Consider the following 17160-nt stretch of genomic DNA (forward strand, 5'->3'; position numbering starts at 1 on the left):
ATGTTTCTCTAGCTCCTGAGCCTGGAGAAATTTCCCAGGGGAATGTTGGTTGTTGAAAAAGCCAATTCTCAGATGCCTCCGTCTCCCAACTAGGGCTAGGATCCTTCCTGGAATCTTCCCCAGAAAAAGTGGTTGGAATGAGATATGGAAATTGTCTTCAGTTTCAGAGAATGTCATTGAGGAAGCTGTGCCTGATCGTAAGAATTAGAGCTGGAAAGGACCTTTAAAATGATGCGTCCCCTGCCTCATGTGTGCGCTAGGACAGCAGTGAATTTGAATCCCACCTCAGACACTAACTAGGTGTGGGACCTTGGGCAAATCACTTAACTGAGCCTCCATTTCCTAGTCTATAAAATGGGAACCACAATACTTGTGGCATTTAATTCATCAAGCTTCTAAGTGTCTAATTCAATGCACGAGACACCTTGCTGGGGGCTGGAGATTCAAAGGCAATAACCAAATAATTGTTGCCTTCATGGAGCTTACATTCTACCAGAGGGACACAACATGTACACAGATAAATAAGTAAATACAAAGTAACACAAGATAATTTCAAGAGAGAGAAAACTGAGCAGGGGGAGGAGGGAGTAGCATGGGATCTAGGAAGGTTTCACCACATAGGTGGTGGCACCAGAGCTATGATGGGGAGAAAGCACGGGATTCCAGGAGGAGGATATAATGAGGGAGAGCATTCCAGGCATGGGACACAGCCTGGGCAAAGGTCCTGAGGCAGGCACTGGAATGGTATGTGTGGGGAACAGCTGGCAGGCCAATGTGACTAGCATGGATGAGGGAGTGGTGGGCAATAATGACTGGAAGACTGGAAAGGTGGGGGAGGAGGGCTTCAAAAGCCAGGGGACAAGTCTGAATGTTATCTGAAGGTCAATGTGGAGCCACTGTAGGTTTTGGGTTGGTTGGTAATGGACAGGACGACCTCGTCCTGGGGCTGCTGTGAGGGTCCCATGAGATTATGTTGGTTGAGTGCCTGGCAAACTGCTCTGATGTGTCCCCTGCTGCTGTTACAACAAAGGAGAAAACTGAGACCCCGAGAGGTCACACAGATGGCAAATGAGCTGGGATTTGAACTCGGGTCCTCTGAGATCAGGTGCATTTTCTCCTCTGCCTCAGCACATAATATTCCTATCTGACAAGGAGAGTGGCTTCAAGGCTCACAAAGGGCTTGACCCATGTGATCGTGGTCCTCCCCCCAACCCAGTAAGGTCAGTAGTGGAGGCGCTGTCCTCACCTCTGTTTTACATAGGAGGAAACTGAGGCTGAGAAGTCAGACTCACCTAGGAACACACAGTCAGTAGGTGTCAGAGGCGGGATCTGAATCCAGGTCTCGACTCCCACGCCTCCTCTTCCTGGGCCTGTACCACAATGCTTGTTTTCTCCCTTGTTAACAGTTGATGGGCTCATTTCCTCCTAATCTCCCTTGGGCAAAGCTGTGAACTGCTGTCAGTAACTCTGGAAACCCACTGATTTCTGATTTCAGATGGAAGCATGCTCAGGCCTCTGGCCATAGCCTGACCACTCATTTCTTCCCCACACTGGGTCAGGAAGGCAGCAAACGAGGAGAATTGCAAGCTGTGGGGACCCACCATCATCCAGTGCTTTTTGGGAGAGGGTAGGCCTGACTGCAATTTAAATACATAACAATTGTGGGAGCTGACCTGAGGCATTAGCTAGCGCATTTTCTGAAGGTCCTGCCTCAAAAGGCCTGATGCAGGTGGGACGAGGGGTCGCCCATTCATTTGTGGGCCTGCTGCCCAGGCTCGAGCAGTCTCGGCAGCGCCTGCTGGGGCATCCGTGGGGCCCGGGCAGAACCGTGAGCTGCCCCCTCCCTCCTCCACCCCGACACGTGGACCAAAGGGGACCAGTATTTGTTGGCAGCCCTAGCCTGTAAATCTGCTCAGGCCTCTCCTCACGCTTCGTGGTTGACGGATGGTTCGGGGGTGACTACAATACCAAATCCTGCCGGCTTTTCCTTTATAAATGTGACATTTAAGGCCCCTCCGGCACAGGTAAATCACATTTACATTGTGGATGTGCTCAAGTGCCCTGCTGAATCCTGAAGGGGGAAGGCTGGCCACGGGAGGGCTTCTGGAACTTCACATGTGAACACACACACACACGCTGGACTCAGGCATTCCTTTTATCCTCTGGTCACCTTTGGCATCTGGCCTACAAGTGTCCGACCATCTTGTTTTCAGAGACCCTGAACTGGGCCTCCCAGTCCCTGGGAACACTGGCTGCTCACAGAGTCGACGAGGGGCCGGGATGAAGCCATGGGGGGATGGGATGTAAGCTGGGGTGGGGGAGTTCAGGCTTTTCATCAGGACAGTACCAGGTCTGGATGCTCCACATGCTAACGCCTGCCCCTACCCGGCTGGGATGGGGGCAGAAAGGCACTGGCCTCTCTCTTTACAGGATTTTCCCAGCATGCCTTGGCCTTAGGGGTCCTGTCTTCGGTATATTTTTTCTTCCTTCCCCTCTTTCATGGCTGCATATCGGGCCAAAGTGAAGAGATAGTCACTGAGTCTGGAGGGGGAAAGAGAAAGAGAGTCAAAGAGAACATCTCCAAAGGAGAAACACTGATTCCCAAATTAATGTTAAAAGCAGACGTTTAAATGGCCAATTGGTCCCTAACAGAACTTAACGGTGGTGGTGGGTCCTTGGCCAACTGCAGTTTGATGAATTGGGCATGTGGTGAATTATCGTCGGAGCCTGAGGCCGAGGACGGTGCCAGGGCTTCTGGCCCAACAGGCTTCCTGGCCAACAGCATCATCCCAACTGCCCGGCAGGAAGGCCCTGACACATGGAGCAGGGCCAGGAGTCTAACGGACAGGCCAGCTCTGGGCACCGCCACGGCCAAGAGGCTGAAGACCCTCGGCGGCTGCCTTGTCCAGTCCAACCCTGAACAAGAATCGCCTCCTGCCAACGTCCCAGACAAGTGGCCGTCCAGCCTCTGCCAGAGGGCCTTCCAGGAGGGGCTGCTAATTGCTCCCAGGGAGCCTGCCCCTGCAACCGATGCCCATTACTCCTAACGGACCACCTGCCAACAGAGATGACTCATTACCTTGGCAAGGGGACAGACTCCTTGGGAAGCTGAGCTGAGCAGAGACTGAGGGTCAGTAGCCTGGGGCCTTGGCCGGGCTCAACCTATCACTGCTTTGACCCTGGACAAATCAGCTCCCTCTCTGGGCCTCACCCACAAAATGGGAATACCACTCCCTGCCCTCTACTCTCAGACTGCTGTGAGGACCAGGTGGGATCACGGATGGGATAGGGCTTCACAACCCTAGAACAACCTCAAGACGACAGCTTGTCACAGTCCAACATCAGCATCTCCGGTTTTCTTTTATTCATGAAACACTGAGAAAGAACCTACTGCGTGCAGGACCCTGTGTGCCTTCCCTCACAAAACCACCGTGGATTCATTTTGCACATGTTCAGTAGATGTTCTGTGTGTCCTTGTTGGAGTGGAAGCTTCCTGAAGGCAGAAACTGTCTCCCATAGTAGGTGCTTTGTGACTGCTGAATAAGACTGAATAAGACCCGGCCGCTGCCGTCAATGGCGCCAGAGGGCAGAGGCAACACGACCTTGCCCATGTCTGTGCCCTCTGACTAGCCAAACGGCTGTGATACCCAGTGCATCCAGATCTGTCCTCCTCAAGGCTGGAGGGTTGGAGCGATCAGGGCCCTCATTTCCAGACGTTGTGAAGATAAAATGCTGAGCTTGGCTTCAAAGGGAGAGCCATTTGGGGAATGGGATTCTTTCCATTGGTTTTATTACCTGTTCAAGAATTTGGCCACGTTTGCATCTGTCTGCCCAGCCTGGACTAGCGGAACCACACTAGAAGGGGGAGGAAAACAAGCAGAGAATACTGGTCTCCGTGGCCTGGGAGCAGTGACCTCCAGCGCCACTCCTCTCACTTCCCTGCTCGGGGCTGTCTTCTGGGCCACCCTCAGCTCCATCGAGGGCCAGTCTTTGACCCCATCTGACTCACGATGCTATGAATGAACACAGTGGGCACGCACACGAGATCATGAAAACACACAGCAAGGGTGTTTAGACAATCACCCAGGAAGGGAGCTCGGAGGAGGGCCCAGATGAGGTGCGACCCCTTTACCACCCTCCCCACCCAAGCCGTGGAGCATTCTCCAGGTCTTGGCCACAGCCCCACTTTCTTGAACACACTCACACATCCTTCTCCCCCCACCCTCCTTCATGCCTTCATGTCCTGGTCATTTGGGGAGACTGTTGATGGACTGCAGAGAGCCAGCTGGCCTGGCCTGACCAGGGCAACTCTCGCTCATTGTCACAGAATGTTACAGAGGGAGAGGAGGGGGCTTAAGGACCAGCTGGGCCAACCCTCCTATTTTACAGATGAGAAAATGGGAGTGCCAAAGAGGGCTTATGACTCATCTAAGGTCACTGTGCAGCAGACAAGAGTGCTGGACTTGGGAGTCAGGAAGACCTGAAATTGAACCATGCCTCAGACACCAACTGGCTGTGTGATCCTGGGAAAGTCACTTTAACTGCTGTCTGCCTCAGTTTCCTCATCAGCAAAAAGAAGTGCTAATAGTACCTGCTTCCCAGGCTCACTGTAAGGATCAAATGAGATGATATTGGTAAAGTCTTTGCAAACCTTAAAGCGCTATGTAAATGTGATCTATTTTTTGTTAGTGTAATGTTAACTATTGTTATTACTGTTGTGGTTAGTGGCAGAGCTAGACTGAGAAACAAACAGGGTCTCCTGCCCTCAGGCCCGCCTCCCCTGCACTCTGCCCCGACAGCAGGCCCATCACTGGCCTGCATGCCCATGGAAGGCTGGCCTGGGCTGGCTTTTGTTTGCAGGGACAGGCCTCTTTGAGGAGATCCCCAAGCACTTATGGCCATAGGAGACGCCTCAGTATACAGGAGGGCAGACTTTATTTCCTGGTCCCTCCTCACATCGGGGCTTCATTGCCCTCCCCGTGCAGGGGTACATGGACGGCGCTGCTAAGCCAGGCGTCTTCACGTGGATTTATTACTCTTCAAACGTTTAAGGTGATGTCCTTGGAAAAGTGACGTTTTGCTTTAGTTCTCCCCTCTCCTCTAGACTTTGGGGGGCCTAGGGGGTACCCGCAATAGCTCATTCATGGGCTCACAAATGTTGGCTGAATGAAGGTGTTCTGTCACATATGCGCCTTCCTCCTACGGCTCCGGCCGCGAGCATGGGCACAGAGGCATCTTGGGGCCCTGGCCATGAGCCTCTGGCTCAGATTCACAGAAGGCCAAATTCTCCATTGTACAGATGAGGAAACTGAGGCCCAGACAGGGCGAGTGACTGGCCTAAAAGCACAGCGATTAAGTAGCAGCACACCTGGGTCAAGAACCTGGGTTTTCTGATTCTTCTCCTACTAGAAAGGATGAAACTGAGGCCCAAAGGATGTGACATGCTCAAGGTCACAGGGACCAAGTGGAAATCTCAGGACTAGAATCCAGATCTCCTGACTTCCAATGTCCTTTTCTCTCTGCCAGGCTGCTACTCATTCACTCCTTCATTCACTCACTGCTTCATTCAGTCATTCACTCACCTAGTCATTCACTTGTTCATTCATTCATTCATTCATTCACCCATTCATTCAATAACTCATTTATTCATTCATCTACTCCTTCATTTGCTCACTTATTTACTCATGTATTCAATCCCTCACTCGTTCATTCACTCAGTCATTCACTCTCATTCATTTAATCATTCATTTGCTCATTCATTCAATCACTCATTCACTCACTTGCTCATTCAATCACTCATTCATCCACTCATGATTAAAGCCTGGGCTGGCTGCTGGGGGCAGACACAAAGATGAGGAAGACACACCGGCACTCGGGCCGTCCCTCCCTCCTGTCCCTCGGTCTCTCACCATCTCTCAGCTCTGCGGCACACAGCTCGGCATAAGTGGAGCACCGTGCTGCTCTTGCCTCCCGACTGAAACAGAAACAAGACATTGGCTCTGATAGGCTGCGGTGCCATATTTAGTGGAGAGAAGGCCTAGGAAGAACCATAGCTCCTCCCCATGTCCAAAGGCCACCAAGATGGGATGACAGGAGCCCCTGCTTTTTTCGGCACACATGTACACACACAGACACACACAGACACACAGACACACACACACGGGTTTGGCCAAAGCCCAAGTGATTCGGTAACCCCAATACCTACAGGCAGAATGAAAGCCGTGAGGGCAGGGAGCTGGCTCGTGTATGCGTCTATCCAGCGCTCCAGGTCCTGGACAGCATCCTCACTGAACGCTGTGCGCTCTGCAGAGGGACAGAGGAAGCCCAAGGAAACCCTCACGAGGCCGATGCTCACTGCAGAGCCTCGGGCAGAACGCCCTCGCCCTTCCCCAGAACGGACACAGCTTCTCCCCTCCCTCTGGGGGCTTCCCCGCCATCCCACAGTTGGGTTCCTGGCCCATCCAGAGACAACAGCGGGCCCAGGCCGAGGGAGGGCATGCTCAGGATGCTCAAAGGGAGCTGCTACCTCTGTAAGGGTCAGATAAGGAGAGAATTACTCAAGTGAGCCTCCCTGGCCGACGACAGCGGCGTTGCAATGGCTGAGCCGGCGTCCTGTAGCCTGCACTGGACCTGGGGAGAGCAGCAGAAGGTGAGGATGCAGATCCACTTGTGACGGCTGGAGAAGGGGGAGTGGAGGTGCCACGTAACACTCCCACAAAGCACCGAGGGGCAGTTTGTTGGGGCCAGTCAGAACCTTTAATTAGTGGACATTAAATTCTAATTAACAAACTCCTCTGGAACCCTCCCTGTGAAGGCCCTCCTGGAAGCCTTGCCCTCCTTGCAGGAAGGCGTTTGCTGGGCTGTTCCTGAGGCCGCAGGAAGGGGGGGAGGGGGGAAGGGGGAGGAGGAGGAGGAATACCACTAAGGGAATACTAAGTGTGACTGCTGTATTAAGTAAGCAAAAGAGACACATTGGTCTTAGAATTCCAGATTTAAATCTCTACCACAATCACCAACTGGCCACCACAGGAAGGAAACCTGTGAAATTGGAGCCTGATTTCAAGTTTTGAGGCAGTTGGCAGTGCAGTGGATAGAGCCCTGGGCTAGGAATCAGGAAGACTTGAGTTCAAATTCACACTTACTACCTGTGTGACTCTGGGCAAGTGATTTCACCTCTGTCTGCCTCAGTTTCTCTACCGTAAAATGGGGATAATAACAGCACCTACCTCCCAGGGTTGTTGTGAAGATTGAATGTGATTATAATTATAAATCCCCTAGCACAATGCCTGGCACATAGTAGGTACTTCTTCTTCTTTTATAAATAGCTTTTGGATATGAGAGAATAATAGGAAAAAATCCCTAGGTTTGAAGGTGGAAGAGCTGGCTTTTTCTAACTCCCTGGTCCGGTTTGGTCACTTTTGGCTGTTGTGACTTGGGATAAATCGCTCCCGTCCTACCCTGCCAACCCTCAGTTTTTGCCTCTGTAAAATGCGCTTTAGATGAGATAATGCCAGTGTCCCTTCCAGCTCTGATCACCTCCATCACACAGCGTCTCAGGGCACCTTTACGCCATTAGCTTGAGCTCATGAGCCTCAAATAAAAGTGTAAACAGATGTTCTGTCCTTCCCTTGGCCCCGTGTTTACTGGTGCCCCCATCTCCAATCTGCTCAGGAACACTGGCCAGGCCTCCTACCAGGGAGGGGCTGCCCTTATCAACAGTCTCAGAGACGGAAGGGAACCCAGTGGCCACGTAGGCTGACTTGTACCAGAAATCTCTGCTAGGATACTTCCACCTAGCAGACATCCGGCTTCTGGCTGGAGAATTCCATTGACAGGGAATCCACATTCCACTCTGGGATAGGTGGGATGGGAAGTTTTTCCTCCCAGAAAGATGGAATCTGCCTTTCTACAGCTTCTCCACTGCTCTCCTCATCCTGCCACCTAAGACTAAGCAAAAGAAGTCTAATCCCTCTTCCATGTTACAGCTATCAAAGTGCTTGGAGACTGCGATGCCGTCTCCTCAGCAGGGACTCCCAATGGCATGCTTAAGCCGAAGTATCATCAGGGCAGATTTAGTGTTAAATGTCTAAATCAGTAAGAAAGGGAGCAAGGAGCTTACTGAGTTCAGTCTGCACTTGTAACCAAGACAACAGTAAAGACTAATGAGTGAAAATTAAAAATGGAAATGATAAAAAAAAACTCTAGAGCTGTTTTTTAAGAGATCAACAAAACTAATAAGCAAAGAGGGGAATAAGTCCAAATTAGAAATGACAAAGTGAAGGCAAAATATTATAAAAAATTAGATGACCATACCCAAATCTATGCTAACAATCTAAAAGAAATGACTGTTTATTTACAAAAGTACATAATATCAAAAGTAACAGGCAGAGAATCTGATCTAAATAGACCAGAAATATCTGCATGAAAGGACCAAGTCTACATAGATTCATAAGCAAATCTGACCCAACTTTTAAAGAAAAAGGAATTTCTATGCTATATAGACAGATTCTACAAAGAGAGAAAGATGGTATATGGTTTTGATCCCTAAACCAGGAAAAGATAAGGCTGAGAAAGAAAACTGTAGGCCAAGATCATTAATGCATACTGACACATAATTTTAAATAGGATAATAGATTTAGGGATGAAAGGGGCTTTAGAGGTCATCAAGGTCAAATCTCTCACTTGACTGAGTCCTAAAACACTGAGCTGTGGAGAGCTTAAGTGACTTGCCTAGGATTACACAGCTAATAATACTCAGGAACAGAAGAGAGCAACACTACAAAAATGATATTGATTATGACCAAGTATGATTTATAACTGGAATGCAAGGATGGCTAAGATCAGGATAACAATCAACATAGTAAATCTTTTCAACACAAGAGAAAAAAGTAAAGATTACATAATTATGCCATTAGAAGAGAAAGCCTTTGATAAAATATAGCACTTAGTGATATGCAAAACACTAAAAAATAAAGAAAAGGAAGGACTTTTTTCTTCATATGATAAAAGGCATATATTTGAAACCATGAGCTAACAGCTCTTCTTTGCCAGGATCAGGCCCATCGTATTTATCAAGCAGCCACGGCCCTGATACAAGGGGATAGTCCTTGAGCTGTCCCCAAACCAAGCTGGGTGTAGCATTGCAGAATCATCTCTGGCCTTAGAAGGGTAACTACAAAAAAATGCCCCCCAATGGGACCCCAAATAAAGCTGGTTTCTATACACCAGGTATACTGCCAACAAAGCCTTCTTCCTCTAGCTGATCACAGCTCCGGCAACAATGGGGACTGGGGACCGTGCTTCAGAGAAAGCAGGAAGTCAGACTAGGATTGACCTATATAGGGAATATAGGCCAAACCTGATGTTCTATACCAAAAAAGCCAGGTTGACTTATAGCTCACAATATAGGGCAGCTCAATGGGTCTCACGGTCCCTTCCAGGAGAATGCCCCCCAGAGTGCTTTTCACTGAGGCAGGGAGGAAGGGAGGCCAGCTGCACCTGCAGGCAGCTGAGACGTGTGCCCACTGCCGGAGTCATTCACCGAGGGAGAAGGGGTTGGTATTACTCACTTTCTCAAGTTCATCCACGAACGTGTGGCCTTTTTCTGTTGCGACTTCTATGGCAAACCTAAAGGGAACCAGAAAAAGTCATTCCTTAGCCTAGAGGCGCGGGCTCGGCGGACCTCTCGGCTATTCTGGGCCTCCGAGGCGATCTAGGAAGCGGGATGAGAAGCTCCCCCATCCCCTCCCCCAGAAGGGGCACGCGGTGACTACAGTCGTTGTTACAGACGTGCCAAAGGCAAAGACAGCTCAGTTACCCGAGAGCTGAACTTAATTCATCAGTTGTTCCCAAGGCTTCAAACACTCGGTCATCCTTGGGTCTTCTTTCCCCAGTGAAAGTGCTGGAAAAACCTGTGGGAAAAGAGGAGGACAGAGGTCAGGAGTTGGCTCTGAGTTAGCCGTGGCGGGGGAGAGATGGGACCTGGGGGTTTCTCTTTGGGGGCTTTCCCCCATAAACCCTTTCTGTCTGTTACTGCTTCTCACTTGACAAAGTTATTCTAAATATGAGGGTACTTTTGAGGGCACAGAGATACTTTCCTTAGAACAAAGAATACCAGAGCTGGGAGGGGATTTAGAATAGGGGATGTCAGGGCTGGGAGGGGACCTGGAAATCTAGTTTCATCTCCACATTTTCCAGAAAAAGAAACTGAGACTACAGAAAGGGGGACCTTTGTGAAATTCCTAAGGTACCACACCTTTTAGTGACAGATCTAGGCCCATAATCCCAGTCACCTGATCTTAAGGGGTAAGAACAAAACAAAACAGACACCTAGATAAACAATAATAGCTAACATCCACAGAGCACTCCATGGTTTACAAAGCGCTGTATAAATATTCTCACTTGAGGCTTACAACCACCCTGGGAAGTAATGGTATTATTATTCCCATTTTACAGATGAGAAAACTGAAGCAGAGAGATATTAGGTGACTTGCGCAGGGTCCCAGAGCTAGGAAGTGTCTGAGGCCGGGCTTGAACTCGGGTCTTACTGCCCCGACCACTTTGCCAACCCTCCGTAACTTGCCTACAACACAGACAACAGTTAAAACCAAACTGTCACAACAGCAAAGTTGGACAAACAAAACAAGACGTGACTGTTACACAAAGAGATTTCTAAAAACCAGCCCGCTAAGAAAGGGGGCCCAGCGGGAAAAAATAAACACAAATTAGTAACGGAGCAGAGAGGGCCTGGGTCACCCGGCGAGCCGGGATCAGGGCCTTCAAGCTCGCCCGCCGCTCTTGCCCCGTCACTGCGGGCCCCAGAGGTCAGATGGGCAGGGGTCACGGATCTCCCTCGCACTGACCCCAGTGATATAAGTGACGAACCCAGACTCCAGGCCTGGGAAGCCGGGCGGTGGTGGGGATGTTACCCTGGGGCGTCCACTCTCACCCAGGCCCTCATCCCGACTGGTCTCTTCCTTACTCTGACATTTTTTCCTAGGCAGGATACAGTCCAACCTCTTTGAGGAGTATTTATTTCCATCTCTTTTTAAAAAATCTCTGGGGCTCAGGGTATTTCAGCAGCCACGGCTGAGAGTCTCAACCCAAGGGAGAATGTCCGTGTTGGGAGACACCTTTCCTGGGGTCCTCTGACTCAGTCATTGAGGATGCGCCAACCGTGGGCTAGACAGGGTCAGAGAACCCTTCTAAAGTGACCCGGCAAGGAAGCACCGGCGGAACCCTCAGCTCCATGCTGAGCCGCAGCCACCCATCATCTCCTGACTTGGACGTGAACACACCTGCGCGGTGTGCCTTGTAATATACGCCTTGTAATTAAGAAATAATTACCCAGACACAGGGCTGTGGAAAGTCTGCGTGTGAATGGAACGCGGTCTTTTCGTGTGCTAAGAAGGATGAAGGTGAGGCCCGCAGGTGAATGGGAAGACGGGACCCAGATGGTAATGTGAGGGAGGGGGCGGCCCCAAACCTTCACGGCTGAGAGTGCCCAGACCCTCAGTCTCCTCTCTGCAGAGGGCCAGGGGGATGGGTGTGGACCCTGACTATCTTGATGGCCAGGGTCCACTATCCAAATGTTCTTAGTTACGAGGAAAGGCCCAGGGGGGTAGGGCAGGGGAATCTATTTGGAAACAGCAGAGATGTTAAAAAGCAGAGCTATTGATGGAAGGAGAGAAAAGCCGGGTTGTGCCGGGTTCCGGTGCTCCCCGTCCGCCGGGTCTCTCCAGCTACCTTGGTCTCCGGTCTTGGTGTAGATCTTGGGCAGCCTCCTTGTCTCTGAGGAAGACCGTGGCCTAGGGAGAAACAGACCCTCAGGTCAGTCACCTGCTTAGCGATGTTTATGCTGTGTGGGGCCCTTCACTGGGAGCCGGTGGCCCCAGAGGACACCTGCCCTCTACCGTCGTAAAGACTAGGAACCACAGGGTGTGAAGAAGTGAGCTCAGAGGACAGCTGGAGCCTCGATGGAAGCAGTCTCCCACGAGCTGGGAGAGGTCTGCTTTTTTACCAGACCAGCCTATGTGCACGCGGTGTCGGGAAGCCCTGAGTGGCCCTGGGCAAGTCACTTAACCTGAGACTCCTTTTCCTCCTCTGAAATGGGAAATGACGATAGCGCCCGCTGAACATGTAAGGCTGAGTGAGATCACATCCTCATGTGAGCTGCAGCCCGTTGGGAAGGCGTGAAGAAAGGGACATGTATGCAGAAAGGACAGGGGCTGGCCGGACAGAAGGCCGTGCGCTCCCTGTGATGCCATCAAAGGAAGCTGAGGAAGGCCCCCGGGGGCACCTGCTGCAGTGGGTCATTTCAGTGAACAAGAGGGGCTCAGGATGGGTGGGCACGAATGGGCTGCAATCTGCACCAGTTGGGGTATGGATGGGATGAGAACTTCCTGCCTGGAGGACCCCGATGGCCCCGCCCTGGGCTCCTCCCGAGGCTTCTTATCACCTCCTGAATCAAACACCAGCCCCTCCCTTTGGCTCTATGCTCCTCCTCTCCCCCTCTGGGATCCGGCCATGCGGGCCTTTTGTCCCTCTCTCACCCGCCCGGCCCAACCAGGCCTGGGACGAACCTGCCGGCCTCAGGGAGCAGCTCTTCCACAGGACGCCCTTCCCAACCGTCCCGACGGCCAGGCACCCCCCACACTAAACTATTTTGTACTGACTTGTGTTAGTTCTCTTCATGTTTATTCTGAATATACTTAAATATGTCCCCGTCTCCCCGGTTGGAAGGTCAGCTTCTCAGGATTAGGGCCTGGTTCATTTACTGTTTTTGTACGCTCAGCACCCTGCACACAGTAGGTGCTTAGTAAATGCTTGTGGGCTGACTGATTAATGCCCCCAGCCCATCTTTTCAAGCCTCACTGCACATGGACTCTGGTCTTGTCAGTCTGGCCGTGGCTGCTTCCTTTTCAACCTTCCTGCCTCTGGGCCTGCGGTCCCCAGTCCCTTCCCCGCTGGGCCTGCAAATGCCACCTCCTCAGTGTCCCTTAATAAACGCTCAATGACTGACTGCATTCCTCATCCCCACTCTCAGCATCCTCACCAGCTAGCACACAGTAGGGGCTTGACAAAGGCTTGCTGAGAGGAGGTGAGTCTGGGCTTGGTTATCTTTGGCCGATAGGGCTTGGGGAGAAGAGGGGAGGGGTGGCTGTCACAAAGGCTGGGAGCCTGGGGGAATCCTGGGCATCTGGTCCTAGCAGGGCTGGCCCAGGGGACCCAGAACTGGAAGGGGCTTTAGGGAAGATCTACTTTACAGGTCAAGAAACTGAGGCCCAGAGCAGGGAGTGAAGACTTGCCCACAGTCACACAGGTTAGTAAAATCCAGGTTCCCTGACTCCAAATCCCTGAAGGATTCTTTCAACTTATTGAAATATTTTCAGAGGTATGTGGGGTTTTTTTCCTCCCCTTTAAAAGTAGATCTGTCATCGGAGTGTGATGCCTGAGCTGGAAAATCCTATTGGGGGTCCCAAAGAACATGTGGCCCTAGAGTTAACAGACTTGTTGGGTGTCCTTGTGGCTCGTAATCTGGCTCTGACCACAAGTCCAAAAGGCGGGCCTGGGCACATTCTGACAGCCGGCTGAGCCAGAGGAATGACTGTCTGGAGTCAGACTGGTTTAGAAGGTTCAGGAGAATCCATACATTTTAATGTTTATTAAAAGCACCCACAGAAAAAGAACATGACTTTGTAAATGCGTTACACTTCACAGAATCACCGAATACTGGGGTACAGGGCAGGGTCAGCACCACAAGACTGGAGGTCTAGTCTGGCCACACTGGTACTTGTGGTTCTAAGGTTGGCCTGTGTGTTGTCCTACCAGGCGAGGCACCAACCTGCCCTAGGAATGGATGCAGATCATCATGGATTTAGAGTGGGAGGGACCGTTGAGGCCATCTGGTTCAATCCCCTCGTTTTACAGATGAAGAAACTGAGGCCCAGACAGGGGAAGGCACATGGGTAAGAGGCAGAGATTGTCACCCGGGTCCTTGGATTCCAAATCCAGCCTCCAAATGGGCATCGCTGGCCTCAGGCAGAAGTGAAGGACCCAGAGGCCAAACCTGAGGAGGGCAGCAATGAGTGGAGGTCACAGAGGAAAAACCTGGCTTCTGAGAAGACCTGCTGGAGAGAGAAGCGGGCTGCCGCACAGGGTGCTACGGTCTCCAAACAAAGACTGGGCGGGGATCAGGAGTCAGGGAGGCCGCTCCTACTGTTATGGGCTGGGACCAGGGGGTCTCTGAGCTCTGCGCCTTCCAACTCTGGGATCTGCAGTCTAAACAACCGAAGTCTGGGTTCAAACTCAGCTCTGCTACTGACTCAGTGTGACCTTGTTTTCTGGGACTCAGTTTCCCCGTTTGCAAACAGGAAATTGGACTAGATGCAAGCTCTCCAACCTATTATCATTGGTCGGCACTCTGCGATACCCTCATCTTCAGTCTCCCTGCTTCAAGTTTCTCCCTCTCCAAAACATCCTCCATACAGCTGCCAATGGAATCAATCATTCCCAAAGCCTTCTGCTCAAAAAAAGGTCCAGCATCTCTGTCACTGCTAGGATAACGTATAAAACCTCTCTGGCATTTAAAGACAACCAAATTCCAGCCTCCTTGCTCAGTACACATGACACTCCTGTGCCATTCTAGCCAAACTGGCCTATCTGCTCATGTACAATGTTCTATTTCCCACCTCCATGCCTTTGTCCAAGCTGTGCCCCATATTTCTCCAACTTCCCTTTTATATGAAGCCTTTCCTCATCCCTCAGCTGCTAATACACTACCAAATTACCTTGGATTTACACACACACACACTATATACGTATATATATTACTTTACATGCATCTATTTTATTCTCTAGAAGAATAACAGCTAACATTTATATAGCACTTTAAGGTTTATGAAAGACTGTACATATGCCCTCTTTTCTTCTCTTCTCCCTTGATTCTACTTCACCTGGCAATCTCAACAATTCCCATGGATTTAATTACCATCTCCACGCTATTCTGCCCCAACGTCTCTGCTGACCTCCAGTCCCACATCTCTACTTGCCTCTCAGACATCTCAAATTGGATATCCCATTGGCCTCCTAAACTCAACAAGTCCAAAATGGAACTCATCTTTCTCCCTAAACACTCCTATTACTTCTGAGGGCACCGCCACCCTCCGAGTCCCCCCAGGTGCCCAACCTAGGAGTCATCTGGGGCTCTTCACTATCTCTCACCCTCCAGATCCAAGATGGTGCCAGGTCCTTTGATTTCAATTCTTCATCTCTGGAATACGCCCCCTTTTCTCCTCGGACACTGCCCTCAACCTGGTGCACTCTCATCACCTCACACCTGGACTATTGCAATAGTGGCTGGGGGGTCTGCCTGCCTCAGGACTCTCCCCACTCTGACCCAATCTTCCTTGAGCTGCCAAACAGATCTTCCTAAAGTGAAAGTCTGACAACCTGTTATTTCACCCCCATTCTATTAACTTCCTATCTCGTCCAGGATCAAACACAAAATGCTCAGCTGGGCTTTCAAAGCCCCCATAACCCATCCCCCTCCTTCAGTCCAGTCTTCTCCCACCTGACTCTCTGACACATACCCTTTGACCCAAAGACACCAGCCTCCTGGATGTTCCACCACCAACACTTTCCATCTCTCAGCTCTGAGCATGTTTCTCTGACTGTTCCCCAAGCCGAGAACACTGTCTTCCTCCTGTCATGCTCCTGGCTTCCTTCAAGTCCTAAATAATATCCCATCTCCCACAGGAACCCTTCCCCAACCCCCTTAATGTCAGGCCTCATTTCCTATTGATCCTGTACACAGTTTGCTTTGTACATATTTGTTTGTCTATGTCTCCTCCCGTTAGATTATAAGCTCCTCGAGGGCAGGGCCTGTCTTGTGCCTCTTTTTGTATTTAGCACAATTTTTGTTTTAGCACATTTTTGTATTTAGCACAATTTTGGCACATTCTGTATTTCGTGTTTAGCACAGTGCCTGGCACACTGAAGATGCTCAACATTTATTGACTCAGACATACTATCTTATTTGTAAGCTGCTATTATCTCCATTTTAACTGGGGTAGACAGAGTTTAAGTGATTTGCCCAGGGCCATGCAGTCAGTAAACATCTGAGGCAGGATTCAAACTCAGGTCCCACACTGTAGCCACTATACCCCAGTTGCTTGCTGAGGCAGGACCCATTTCATTTTTTTATCTTGGTAACAACATACCAAATGAGTGTGACTGTGGCTACAGTAGACAGAGCTGCCTCAACTCAGGAAGATCTGGGTTCAAGTCCTGCCTTAGATCCACTGTTGGCTGTGTATGAGGACGCTCAGGTCACTTAAGTGACCGGCTTCAGAGGAGGTGCTGCCCTGCATTGGTGGAGGGAATTTCCTCTTCTGAGAGAGCTCCCAATACCAATGAAAACACAGGCCCCAGCACTTGGTACACAGTAGGTGCTTAATAAATGCTTGTTGGGTGACTGATCAGGATGGAGGGGGTTGCAGGCGCCTTGCACAGAGTTAAGTGGTGGCGGGGCAGGATTGGAACCAGGGTCTCTGGCTCCTCACCCCGGGCTCTGTCCCACTGCGGCACGTGGAGGAAAGGGGAGGATGGAAACGCGGACGCTGGCCAGACGTTGCCATGGTGACATCAGAACGAGACTACGTCGCCGCCGCGCTGACGTCACGGCGAGGCGGTGTTACCAGGGCGATGCCCCGGCGAGGGTTGATCAGCCCGTGGGTCGCTGCCACCCGGGCCTGCTGGCAGAAGAGCCCAGCACTCACCTTGCAGCGTTTTCCCCTTGCTGGGATCCGTGGCTCTGCCTGCGGGAACACCGCAACCCCCGCGCGCAGACCAGACGGGCCAGACCCAAGTCGAGGCTCAGGCCCAGGCCCAGGCCCATTCGGCCGCCCCTGCCCCATAGAGCCATCGCGTTGAGCCTGACCCTGCTCGCTTCCCGTACAGCCCCCGAGGTCACGCCACCAACCGCACCACCGCGAGTTCTCGTTGTCCGATTGGCCAATGCCTCTCTGCCGAGGGCCGACCTGACCCTGAGACGCATTTTCGATTGGTTTCAGACTCCCAGCGGGGGCGGTGATCGGGCCATGTGATGTACGTTCCTCGGTCCTATTGGGTTCATCGATAGCCATTCAGCAAGGGGCCGCT

General features: G+C 51.2%; 1 protein-coding gene across 1 annotated transcript; it reads right to left on the bottom strand.

The window, feature by feature from the left end:
• Window positions 1–2141: 2141 nt before the first annotated feature.
• Window positions 2142–16958, bottom strand: MMAB (metabolism of cobalamin associated B). Its single transcript, XM_027863709.1, has 9 exons — window positions 16779–16958; window positions 11746–11807; window positions 9818–9911; window positions 9570–9627; window positions 6558–6630; window positions 6206–6303; window positions 5910–5974; window positions 3796–3855; window positions 2142–2541 (listed from the first exon to the last, which is right to left on the bottom strand). Exons 1-9 carry the CDS (start codon window positions 16922–16924, stop codon window positions 2454–2456), a joined length of 744 nt encoding a protein of 247 aa, XP_027719510.1. The 5' UTR covers window positions 16925–16958; the 3' UTR covers window positions 2142–2453.
• Window positions 16959–17160: the final 202 nt, after the last annotated feature.

The sequence above is a fragment of the Vombatus ursinus genome, unplaced genomic scaffold (assembly GCF_900497805.2).
Source record: "Vombatus ursinus unplaced genomic scaffold, bare-nosed wombat genome assembly UNPS02001287.1, whole genome shotgun sequence".
NCBI classification, from domain to species: Eukaryota; Metazoa; Chordata; class Mammalia; order Diprotodontia; family Vombatidae; genus Vombatus; species Vombatus ursinus.